The sequence below is a fragment of the Rhodamnia argentea genome, chromosome 3, assembly GCF_020921035.1.
Source record: "Rhodamnia argentea isolate NSW1041297 chromosome 3, ASM2092103v1, whole genome shotgun sequence".
NCBI lineage: Eukaryota > Viridiplantae > Streptophyta > Magnoliopsida > Myrtales > Myrtaceae > Rhodamnia > Rhodamnia argentea.
The window spans coordinates 35,417,242-35,430,463 of NC_063152.1; the positions used below are offsets into that span (position 1 = coordinate 35,417,242).

The window sequence follows — 13,222 nt, forward strand, 5'->3', positions numbered from 1 at the left end:
TGCTGTTCTCACCGGGGCAGTCAGCAACGTCGTGTCTTACGAAGCCTCATCGGGCCCAGTCCGGAAAGCCGAATACCCCACCATGTGAACACCGAGCCTTTGTTCGTTGAATCTTCGAGTTCATCTGTACCGCCACACACGCTCGTCAAGACACGTGAAGGAGAGGAAAAGCTTGAAGGAAAAACAAGGGTATTGACCAAAGTGGTGTAACTCTCGGTCAAAAGGAAAAAGATGTTGGAAAACACGTAACATGCATAGATAAATAAAACATAAAATGCGACGGAAATAAATAAAAAATCCTTACATGTATCTCTAGAGGCGTAGTTCGTGCATTTCAATTAAAAATCATCGTAACAAAGAGGATTAAAAGGATTACCTCTTGTAACGGGCTTGAAACGAGTCGGTTCAAATGTTCTTCAGCTCCATTCCCACAATTATTGGACCTCTAGTTGAGACACACCACCAATCGCATCGTTAAACGAAATTAAAGATGAACTTGCCAAAATCACCACCTAAATTGTGCTAGCAATCCCGTGGTGATAGCTCTTCGTGTTCTTGAATTTTGGTCACTAGAAAAGGAACAGAGAGAACAAAATTTCTACTCTTCTTTTTCTGCAGACCTCTAAAAATCGAGAGAGAACCTTCTTTTGTTCTTTCGTATTCTTAAAGAATCCATGCACACGCTTGTTTTCTTTTATCGCTCATTGCACAGCACACACGATCATTGTGCGCGACGTCCCCACGGTCAACAACTGTTTGTTGAACGCGGGTGACGTGCACTATTAATATTAATATAATTTTAATATCATATATATATGTGTGTTTATTTACATATCTAATATATAAATATCTATATATCAGCATGTGAGTCTTTTTGGGCACATTAATATTTGACCACTTCGGACATGCATGTGCATCATACGCACACGCACTTAGGACCAAAAAATAAATATTAAATTAAATCTAATTTAATTTAATTTCAGCACGACTAAATTCGGTATATCATAATTGCAAACATATTTGTAATATCGTCTTTCCGTTCAATGTCGACATGTATTGGTTAAGGTGTGTGACATCCCAAGGTTCATCATTCAATTGGCAGTAAGACATGCCCTAACACATTAGTGCTTTCAAGAGAATTGATTGTCCGGATCAACCTCTAGATCCTACGAGTCATGAGTGACAACTAACAATATGTCCTGGCTACTCAGACAGTGTGACTACTTTAAGAACATAGCGAACCTATCGGTTTTATCTACAGTGCAATTCAATCCTTCTATCTTATTATGTCCCGATTAAATAAAGATTATGGAATATTTGTCAAGCCGCCAATTCAATCGTATGTATAAATCTAACTCGACATGCATTTATACGAAACATGAACATTTCATTCTCGATTACAACTCCGACCGAGGATTTCAATGCATTGTCATAATTAGATTTCACAGGATATCATACCCCCCATGTAACAAGGAGACAAATTCCATTTTGCATATATGTATGACTTCGTATGTGCATGAACTATGACCATCAAGTACATAGACGGATCAACGAACCGTCGGTATGTGCACTTGTGAATCATAGCCATCCAATACACAAGTCATCACTATGCCTCAAGTCTAAGGATTATTTACACAAGACCAAAGGATGAACAATTAGACATTGACCACACTAAAAACTTCCATGCTGCTAATCGTTTAATACGTGTCACGTTCAGTGAATTTGTGCGGTACAAGCCCCCGTGTTCTAATTCGAGCATCACAATACCCAATGACTTGTGACTCGTCATTTCCTTAAGTATCCAATACTTAATGGTGAAGTTAAGAACACACCGGTCTCAACAGGATTATTGATATCCATTCAATGATCTATTGACCAGAAACAGTTTAAAGATTCAATCTAACCGTAAACCCGTCACACGTATTCTCAACGTCTCAAGAATAGATTCAGTCACAACTAATCTTATGGAATTTATTCATCTATGTAAATAATTAGATAAATGAATAGATATGTCTACGCTATTAATTAAATAAGAAATTAAAAATACAACTGAAATCTTTAACATGTAACTATTACATAGTTGCTCTTCCGCCAACCACCACCAGCCACCTCATCCATTGCCATCCACCGCCGACCTCCGCCGGCGGCTGCCAACCACCGCTGACCTTTGCCGGCGGCTGCCAACTACCGTCGACCTTCGCCACCGCCAACCACTACCCTCGGTTCCCCACCGTCGCCCGCCGCCGACCTCACCGCCTTCCGCTGCCCCCTAGCCCATCGATTGTCGCCACCGTCGTCCATCACCGTGACCACCACCGGCCGCCGCCGCCAACCACCGCCCTTGATCACCCACCGCTAGCCACCGCCGACCACCACTCGCAGCAGCCCATCGCCACCCCCCGCCTCATGGCCAACTGCTGCAACCCACCACTGCCTGTCGTCGCCCTTTGCTTCACCGCCGACCGCCCACGGTCGTCGCCCCTGTTAGAAATATGTCTCGAGTTTGAGCCCGAAACGAAAATCTGAATTTTGAAATAATTATATCTTTGTGAAAGTTATCTTAACGGATGTAATTTTGAAGATGCGATCAAAATTGGATAAAGTTTGTTTCGAACCCACGATAATTATCCTCCGTTTGGTGATATCCCAAGTTGGAGGATGTATCGGGTTTTCTCTTGGATGATGATATCTACGATTTGAATAGGATAATTGCAACTGGACTTTGAATTGAACTGGGATTCGGTTTCGGTCAACTTGGGCAAAAGTTGATTCGGTCAACATGGGCACGTATATAAACTTGAAAAAGGGGGTTGATCGGGTGATGCAGAAGTCTTGAAGCGCCATTCTCTTGAGTGCTTGGCAGAAGTTGCTTCATTATTCGTGAATTTCATCGGAAGAAATCGTAGGAGTTCTTGAAGGCCGTTTTCAAGCGAGTGCTTGACATTAGGACTTCGTTTTGTTCGTGGAATTACATCAAGAATTCAAGTGTTGAAGCCAATTAAATCTTGAGGTTAGATTTGTGTTAATTCCTTTGCGAGATTGAGAGATTATTTCGTTAGGAATTGGGGGCTAAACACTGTATGTGTTATTGGATGTAATTGGAGCTTGGGAAACACTGAGAGTGTTTGAGTTACTCGAGTTTGGTCTGTAATCTCTGCGTATCGCTCGTTCTATAGTGGAATTCGTTGCTGCTTTCCCCGTGGACGTAGGTCTCTACGACCGAACCACATACATCGGGTGTCTGATTTGTTTTCTTGTTCTGTCTATTTTATTGTTCGATCGCTTATTTAGCGCAACAGCCCCCCGCCTCACTGTCGATCGCCGCCACCCACCTTAGCCCGTTGTCGCCTTTCGCCTCACCGCCGCCACCCACCGCCGTCGTGCCCCCCCTCATCGCTGATTGTCGCCACCCACCGCTGGCAGCCGCCACTCGCCACCGCCAACCTTTTCCGCCAATTGCCAACCTCCGCTGGTTGCTACAACTATCGTCGGCTGCCGCCGACCACTGCCGATATCCGTTGGTCGCCGTTGCCCACCACTGCCGACATCCGTGTGTTTGCATTCGATTCTTACATCCTTGATGGGCACCTTCATCTTAGTTGCCATGTTTTTGTCAATGCCCTTTTTTAAGCTAGTGATGAGAGTAGTATCTACTCGAGAAAATTGCCACTACAAGAGGTTTCTTCGTCTAATCATACTCGAGATGAATATGATGAAATGTGGCTCGTACCAGCAGAGAGTCATTCTGCTTCTTCTGTTGCCAAAATAATGATGCATGGAGATCCATTATTGTGATGTCTGATTAGGAAAAAATTAATATTTTTGTTGAGTTGAAGGGACAATACAGTGAGTTTTAGAATGACATGAAGTTTCAGTGAAGCAATGTATTGGCATTGGCCATTGGATAATTCTCAGAAAGTTCAAGTATTAGGGTACTTCCCAAGAAAGGGCCATGTAAGAAATCAATTACTGTCACTTTAGACGCTGATTTCGAATTTAAGAAAAGTATAATTTTTTGGAACTAAAGTAGATAGAAGTTTGTTGATATCATTTACGCGAAATCCCTAGTCTTTGCCCATAATCTGCGCGCAGTAACAATCTATACCTGTTGAATCCCGGGCCTGTGCAGCTAAATATTTGGGATGTAATCCTATAGTCAAATATGCAAGAGCTAGTAGATGACTCAATTTAGACTCCAGTCTGACTTGCTTCTTTTGCTAGGGAGTCATGGCAGTTCCAAGATGATGTTTCTTTGCATAGACCTCATCCAGACTGTCTTTCCGAGCATGATCTTAAATTTGTCTATTTTGGTATAGAGAATCCAGAAAAGGGAAACACATGAGAAGAAATTTGGAGAGATATCTCCTTGTTGGCCTGAGGCTTTGTGAAAATAAGATTTTATTGGCATTGTCACAAAGCTTGACAAACTTAAAACTCTAAATTACACACGGAACTTAAGCAAAACACTTAATATTGCAACCTTTACATGCAATAGTAAGATCATGTCGTGCCCATGCTTACTTATCATTGAAAGCCGCTAGCATCCAACATTAGAAATCCATGTGTGGCGATGGACCATACTCGACGATAGTACAACTCTTATGTAGCAGATCTGGGAACAGCACGAAGATGTAAGCCATTGTCCATGTGAAGAGTGAACGTGACCTTGTAGGTTACAGGTCTAGTTTCATCAGCTAATCTGAAACGGAAGAAGCGAAGGAGAGCTATCGAAACTATTTTCATCTGGCGAAAAGCAAAATCCTTCCCGAGGCAGATCCTAGGACCAGCCTGCAAATAGGAAAATAAGATTGTCACTGTAGATTCTTTGGATATGTACAGGAACTTTGAATATTCAATTCATGAGGACTTCGGATAAAGAAACGAACATGGAAGGCAACAAATTTGAAAGGCGATTCTTTTTGGAAAATTCCATCCTTCAACCATCTTTCGGGTTTGAAATCCTCTGCATCTTCTCCCCATATGTTGTGCATTCTTCCCATTGAGTATGCCAAGTAATTTATGTTGTCCCCCTTCTTCACGTGGAAGCCATCTGGGAGAACATCATCTGTCTCGGCACATCTTCCATCCTATCGTGCAGAAGTGTGAAAGATCAAAGTTAGCATGTATTGACACAAAAGCCGAAGCTTGTTAAATGCATGCTCTTTTTGGCTTGTGCTTGATTTGTAATTGCCAATCTGATGGATTTCTGGCATCTGCTGTTTTACTGATCACGTTTTGTTCAGAAGAAAATCGAGTCTTTTGCTCGACATTTGACATTTCAATAGGATTTAAGGACTAGCTACATGATCACAATGCATCGTTAGCTTCTAAAGTCAGGAAAATTGTGATGTCTAGTGGGTGCAAGGCCAATGGCGATTTTACTCGGACCCATTGTGATTGGCTCTCTCCAAGCGCCAATGTTCTGTTGATGAATTGATTTGAGTTCAGCTCAAGTTAATATTGAATTTCTTGTTTTCTTCTCCTGTGATCAGTTCGGGGTTTGAACTTCAATTCTTACAAGTGAACAGAAGAATACCACCGGGACTGCAGGATACAGCCTCAAAGTCTCTGTGAGCGTGGCATGAAGATAGTGCATTCGGTCAAGCACCGGATCAGTTATTCTTTCCACCAAAGAATCAGGGTTAGCGTCACTTGCTTGATCTCCGATCACATGCTTTATCTCGTCGACAATCTTTTGCTGCACCAGGGGGTGTTTACAGAGCATGTAGAGGAACCACGACAAGGTATTTGCGCTAGTATCTTTTCCGGCGATCGTGAAATTCAGAATTATATCCCTCAAGTACTTCTCGTTCATGCCCTCAGGATCTTTCTTGCTCTCGAGCGAAAATCTCGAGAGGATGTCCTCCTTGTCATTCTTGTAGGAAAACAAGAAAAAGGAAAAATGAAACATCAGCTAGGGGAATTGCCAAAGAAAAGGCCTTGAAAATAGTACTGACTTTGTCATGAAAACTATCCTTGGATGGCGCCATTAGTTTTCCTATTCAGAATTGTTCCTCTGAAAATGGTTCTCGATCTTCAAAAGAAGGGCGTGAACTTCAAAAATCGCACGGCTAAACGTACACCTAGTACTCGCAAGTTTACTAATAAGAATCAAAAAGTACTCACATGCTCCCTCTGCTCTGCCAGTTGATTCTTCTTGGTTCTGATAAGTTGATGCACGAAATTGTCGATGAGTTTAATGTTCTTCCTAAGACGAGCTTCCGAACCGATGTTGAGAAATCTTTTGAGCTCCCAAGAGGGATCGACGAATCGCCAGGAGGTCAGTTCACTCGCCTCATCAAAAGCTTTCATGAAGACTGCTCCCTCTTTGCTTGATCCTTCCAAGCAATTCAACTCCACACCAAATCCAACTTTGAAGATGGAATCCAAAGTGCATCTCATCAACATATCCTTCAGACACAAAGTAAGACAATACAAAACCAATGAACAATGTCCTATTACAAAATCTAGGATAGATGGAAACCATCGGGGTCACTCGACATAGAGTGGCATTTCTAACTCCTTAGATTGCATACATATCCAGCCATTTTTTTTCAGGCATAGCAAGAAAATCTATTAAATCCGGATGACCAACTTTAGCATATTTCGATATTCTATAGTAGATATGCAGTCTTTATGTTCGATTCCATTCAACTTATCTTTTTTTCACAGTGGATTTGGTCCTCATGGAGTTCTCACCGTTCAAAAATAGAAACTACTCACTTGCATATCGAATCCCTCTGAAGCAGCTGATAACTCCTCCACGACCTTGACCAGCTTCGCAGCATTCTTCCTGAACACGCGACAGCTGAAATCTCTGAGCACCCTTGTCGCAAACTCGAAGCTCGCGACCTTCCTCTGCTTCTTCCACTTCTCTCCATCCACCACGAAAATCCCCTCCCCAAACAAATCCTTCATTTTATCTACGTTATGCTTTTCCTTCGTGTACTCATTGAAGTTGGTCTTTAATATGTGCTCGACGTTCCTCGGATCCACCGTGTATATCTCGCTGTGGTTCAGCGCAAGGAGCCGGAACGTCAGAGATCTCCTCACAAGCCCTGTCATGTAGTCGTAGAGCTGGTTGAAGTAGATGAATAGAGCGAAGACCGTCCCGCGAACGGGCGGATACTTAGAGCTTCGGAGGGACTTGCCCGTGAAGGTTTTCAGGAGGAGGAGAGCAAAGGCGATGGAGAGAGCGAGGGGAACTAGTGCCGTGGAGTAGAGAGTCACGGACAAGATGTTGATGTCCATTTTCTTTGTGAAGAAGATGGGAAAGTAATGAGGATGAAGATGAAGTAGATGATGTCCTTGCGTTGATTTATACTACAATACTGTTGACTTTGTCCGTTCGTCCTCGTACTTAAGGATTGGAAAAGATTATATTAAGGGAAAATTCCAATTAAGGACTTCAGAGCCCTCATTTTTTCAATTAAGAATTCGAAGTGGACTTTATTTGAAAAGAGGGCATGAAATACTCTCTTTCTTTCATGGGCATTTTCGTCCTTTATTCTTTTTATGCAATTTTTTCATTTTTCATTTTTTTTCTTTTTCCTCTCCCTCACCTCTCCTCCCCTCCTCCAGCCATCGCCGGCCTTAGGCAACGGCCGCCCTGGCTGGCGTTTGGTGGGCGACCCTCGCCCTTGCCTGGGCAACAGAAGGAGGTGACCCAAGAAGTGTGGCAGAGACAAGCATGAAAGGTCATAATTTATCTTTTTTTTTTTTTGGTCATTGAACGAGAGATGCATGTTGTTTCCTTCTTTTAATAAAATCTATTCCGATTTTCTCCTTCTTGGCCTTGCCTTTCACTGTTCCTTGTCAACGGCAGCGACTTTTCTCCGCTCCAAGATTCGAACTTCGCAGCATTTGACTGAACATGGTGGCCATTCTCGAGAACCCATCTCATATTTGTCTGTATACGGGAGATCCCAACTCGATTGCACTGCTCAGAACAAGAGAACACGACCATGGCTAAGTTAAAGCTCATTGTCTCCGGGACGAGCTTGTTCTGCACAGGGGTCGCGTGGGCTCTAAAACTGAAGGGCCTCGAGTACGAGTTCATTGTTGAAGAATTGAAGAAGGGGAAGAGCGGGTTGCTTCTGAAATCGAACCCATTGCACAAGAAGGTCTCGGTGCTTTTGGACGGGGGGTCACGATTGCAGAGTCGCAAGTGATTCTGGAGTACGATTGTGTTGTCGGCTAAGTTCGTATGTAAGAAATTGCAATTGAACGACGAACAACTAACCTGAAGCCAATGCAAATGAGTATGCAGAAAGTTGATCCGAGCTCAACGTATTGTCGTTGTGTCCTTAAGATAAAATTCGCCCCCTCAATTAGTACTCGAGGAAATTGGACGATTGTCTCCCAGGATAGAACGGATCTCGTTCCTCTGAAGTGGTATGTGTTCAGAGGATTCCACCGAACGCAATTTTGCAGAAATAATCGCAGCAAATGAATGTATTGAAGGAGAGCGAAGAAAAAATTATGATGTTGTATGTTTTTTCGAAAAAACCGACAGTTATATATAGTCACAAACAATTGAAGAGTCACGAGTGAATCAAATAGATGAAGAGTCACGAAAGTCATGAAACCGTACGGTTTCGTCTATGAAGTATTATGAACCGAAACACTTCCTTTCGAACAAACATGTTCGTTCAAAGAAAAGGTTCCCGAACAAACACATCTGTTCGGACGAAGGAAGTGTTTAAAAATTTCAATAGTGTCTGTTCGAATCGTGTCTATTCAGTTTAAAAGAAGTAGAGCAAAAAAAAAAAAAAAAAAAACAATGGAACGTGCGGACCCGGGTCTGGCCCGAACCGAGCCGAGCGGAGCGGGCGGGCGGGCGGCGGCGGCGCTCTCGCGCGTGTGGGCCGACCTAGCTTTGCGTAGGTCCTCTCCCTTCCACAAAAGTGGGGTGCTCCTTGGGGCCCAAACCCATTTGTGAGGTTCCAATATTTAAACTCATCTTTCATCTACTCCTTTTCCCATGTGGGACTCTCCATCCTTCATTCTCATTCACTTATTACGGGATTTCTTGCAACCAAATCCCAACAATCCCTCACATGAATGAGATATTCAAATATCATGACTCTTCGTATATGCATGAGATGCAATGTGCGATTATTTCACGAGAGAACGTTGCATCGGGATAAGTAGTCCGAGACCTTGAACTTTCTTTAGTGAAATCTATCGAACTTACTCGGTCAATCAGTAGACTTGATGTCTTTGAACTGTCGACCTTTGGTGTAAACCTAGACAATAGAGATCACACAACTGTCCCTCAAACAAAATTGGTTCTCACTGTTGTGTTCGTTTTGGCCATGAACACCGCCTGGTCTCATGAGTGTTTTAGAGAATTCAGCCTTTTCAATTCTCATAGAAGCGACCCTTACTTCACACTCTCATAGGTGATTTCTGAATGTACGATATATTGCACTCTCAATTCAGAATCATTAAAAGCCTTCGCTTAACCTTCATATATTAGTACTGTCTTTATTCGGGAATGAGAAAAAAATTTATAGTACTTTACACTGTCTTCATAACTTGGTTGTCCCTTTGAACCTAGATCTTGGGATCTCTAATCAACAAGGTAGGGTTTCCGCTATGACGACTTATTTATTGGCCTTAACCCCATTCCGCTTGATGTTTTCACAACCATCTCTCTAGTTAGGCCTTTCGTTAATGGATCCGCAATATTATCTTTTAACTTCACATAGTCAATTGTAATAATTCCACTAGAAAGAAGTTGTCTTACAGTATCATGTCTTCGACGTATATGTCGAGACTTACCGTTATACATGACATTCATTGCCCTTCCTATTGCCGCTTGACTATCACAATGTATACACACGGTTGGCACGGGTTTGGGTCAATTAGGAATATCTTCCAGAAAATTCCGAAGCCACTCTGCTTCTTCACCGGCTTTATCCAAAGCAATAAATTCTGCTTCCATAGTAGATCTTGCTATACAAGTTTGTTTGGATGACTTCCAAGACGCTACTCCCCCACCAAGTGTGAACACATATCCGTTTGTTGATTTTGTGTCTTTTGTGCCGGTTATCCAATTTGCATCACAGTATCATTCAAGTACCGCTGGATACTTTGTATAGTGCAAAGCATAGTTTTGAGTATGCTTCAAATAGCCCAATACACGTTTCATAGCTTTCTAATGATTTTCATTTGGACTAATTGTAAATCGACTTAGCTTGTTCACAGCACAAGCTATGTCCAGCCTAGTACAATTCATGACATACATTAAACTGCCTAGTATACTAGCATACTCATTTTGAGTCTTGCTTTCACCAGTATTCTTTGAAAGATGTAAATTAACATCTATCGGGGTCTTTATTGGTACAATGTCTAGATTCTTGCACTTTTCAAGAATGTTTTCTATATAGTGAGACTGTGAGAGTGCTAATCCTTCAAATGTTTTATGGATTTTAATTCCCAAAATAACATCTGCGGCCCCCATGTCTTTCATATCAAATTTACTTGTGAGCATGCGTTTGGTTGCCTTAACAACTTCATTGTTGCTGCCCATTATAAGCATGTCGTCTACATAGAGACATAAAATGACAAAGGTATTATGAGTGCTCTTGATATATACACATTTATCACACTCATTAATTTTAAAACCATTTGACAACATTGCTTGGTCGAATTTAGTATGTCATTGTTTTGGTACTTGTTTCAACTCATAGAGTGACTTGATAAGCCGACATACTTTCTTCTCTTGTCCTTGAACAACGAACCCTTCTGGTTGTTCTAGATATATTTCTTCTTCTAGATCCCCATTTAGAAAGGCTGTTTTGACATCCATTTGATGGATTTCAAGCCCGTACACAGCTGTTATAGCAATTAACATCCGTATAGATGTAATTTTCGTGACAGGTGAATAAGTGTCAAAATAATCAAGGCCTTCTCGTTGCTTGTAGCCTTTTACCACAAGCCTAGCCTTATACTTATCAATAGTATCATCTGCTTTCATTTTCCTCTTGAAAATCCACTTGCTTTGTAGTGGTTTATTACCGGGAGGAAGGTTAACTAATTCCCAAGTATGATTTGATAATATGGATTCGACTCACTATTGATAGCTTCTTTCCAAAATGGGGCTTACGGCGATGTCACGGTTTCTTTGAATGTCCGAGGCTCATTTTCTAAGAGATGCGTTAAAAAATCAGGTCCAAAAGACGTGGAAGTCCTTTGTCTTTTATTACGTCTAGGTTCATCCTCCATTAGATCACTTCTAGATATAGTATCTCGAGACCTCTTATTATTATCAATTGGTTCATATACTATGTTATATGGAAATATATTTTCAAAGAACGAAGCGTCCCTTAATTCAATGATTGTATTAACATGTATATCTGGGATCTCTGACTTATGAACAAGAAAACGATATGCATTGCTATTCTGAGCATATCCGATAAAAACACAGTCAACAGTCTTTGATCCTATCTTAACCTTTTTAGGCTTAGGAACCGCAACCTTAGCCAAACACCCCTACACTTTGAGATAATTCAAGTTAGGCATTCTACCTTTCCACTTCTCATAGGGAGTTTGTTGTGTCCTTTTGTGTGGTACTCTATTTAAAATAAAATTTGCTATCAAAACAGCTTCCCCCAACAAATTCTACGGTAAACCAGAACTATTCAACAATGCATTCATTGTTTCTTTTAAAGATCGATTTTTCCTTTCTGCCACACCATTCGATTGCGGTGTATAAGGAGCGGTGAATTGGTGAATGATGCCAAACTCAGAGCATATTTCCTCAAAAGGAAATTCATATTCACCTCTTCTATCACTTCTTATCATTTTAATTTTCTTATTTAGCTGAGTTTCAACTTCAGATTTATAAGTTCTAAAAGCATTAATCGCCTCATCTTTGCTACTAAGCAAATAAGCATAGCAATACCTTGAACAATCATCTATAAATGTGATAAAGTGCTTATTATCACCCCTTGACGGTATTGATTTCATATCACATATATCCGTGTGTATTAAATCTAAAGGTTCCGTGATTCTATTGTCTACAGAATGAAAAGGAGGTTTGGAAAATTTAGATTCAACACACACTTGGCACTTTTCACTTGGACAGTCAAACTTCGGCAATAGTCCCATACTCATTAATTTCTTTATTGATTTATAATTAACATGTCATAGTCTAGCATGCCGGATATTAGGAGACTCAAGCACATAAGTAGAAGCAACTTTATTCATATCATCCTTGGATACAACGGTCATTACATTCACCTTGAACAAACCATCACTTAGATAACCATTTCCTACATACATCTCATTTTTAGAGAGTACTAACTTATCGGATACAAAAACCAACTTGAAGCCATTCTTGCTAAGGAGAGATCCGGACACTAAATTCTTACGAACATCCGGCACGTGCAGAACATTATTTAGTGTCACAATTTTTCCAGATGTCATTTTCAGAGCAATCTTTCCAACACCTTCAACCTTAGAGGTTGATGAATTACCCATATAGAGTTTTTCATCACCCCCGACGGTAGTGTAGGACGAGAACATCGATCTGTTTGCACGGATATGACGAGTTGCTCCAGTATCAATCCACCACTCCTTGGGGTTTCCCACCATGTTGCATTCAGATATCATGGCAGTAAGATTGATATCATCAACGCCATTGGAAATCTGTTCCATCACATTCGCCTGAGTTTTCTGTCTTTTCTTGGCTCTGCAGTCTTTGGCTCGATGTCCGGACTTTCCACAGTCAAAGCACTTGCCAACAAACTTCTTCAGGCCTTGGGTGAATCCCTCTCCGGACTTGCTAGGCATTTTTCTCTTCTTGTTAGGTTTTGATCCTTCTTCAACAACATTGGCCCTTGAAACCTCCAAATTCTTGCCAACTTTCTTTTCGGAGAGCCTATTGTTTTCCTCAATCCTCAATCGAACAATCAAGTCTTCAAGTGACAATTCCTTTCTCTTGTGTTTGAGATAATTTTTGAAGTCTCTCCAAGACGGTGGCGGTTTTTCAATAAAAGCAGCCACTTGAAATGATTCACTTAAAATCATACCTTCAGCATGAATGTCATGCATGATCACTTGAAGTTCCTAAACTTGACTTAAGAGGGTTTTATGATCTACCATCTTAAAGTCCAGAAATTTACCGACGATGAATTTCTTCAATCCAGCGTTTTCTGTTTTGTACTTCTTGTCAAGACTTTCCCATAATTCCTTAGCCGTTTTCAGCGGACTA

At 41.3% G+C, this 13,222-nt stretch overlaps 2 protein-coding genes across 2 annotated transcripts in view; one reads left to right on the plus strand and one right to left on the minus strand.

The window, feature by feature from the left end:
- LOC115726911 (protein PXR1) overlaps window positions 1-13,222 on the plus strand; it is a 48,985-nt gene that overhangs the window by 23,694 nt on the left and 12,069 nt on the right. The window lies entirely within an intron of this gene.
- On the minus strand, window positions 4,467-7,307 carry LOC115726901 (cytochrome P450 704C1-like). The gene is made up of 5 exons (XM_030656985.2): window positions 6,724-7,307; window positions 6,127-6,411; window positions 5,537-5,875; window positions 4,887-5,087; window positions 4,467-4,788 (listed from the first exon to the last, which is right to left on the minus strand). Exons 1-5 carry the CDS (start codon window positions 7,249-7,251, stop codon window positions 4,600-4,602), a joined length of 1,542 nt encoding a protein of 513 aa, XP_030512845.1. The 5' UTR covers window positions 7,252-7,307; the 3' UTR covers window positions 4,467-4,599.

What these genes read in the sequence shown, in the direction of transcription:
- LOC115726901 (XM_030656985.2), bottom strand. Translation starts at nt 7,251, where the DNA reads ATGGACATCAACATCTTGTCCGTGACTCTCTACTCCACGGCACTAGTT. An exon ending in CAGAGGGATTCGATATGCAA is followed by an intron (nt 6,412 to 6,723) that starts GTGAGTAGTTTC and finishes TTGTGTCTGAAG; the next exon opens with GATATGTTGATGAGATGCAC. An exon ending in TGGCAGAGCAGAGGGAGCAT is followed by an intron (nt 5,876 to 6,126) that starts GTGAGTACTTTT and finishes TTTTCCTACAAG; the next exon opens with AATGACAAGGAGGACATCCT.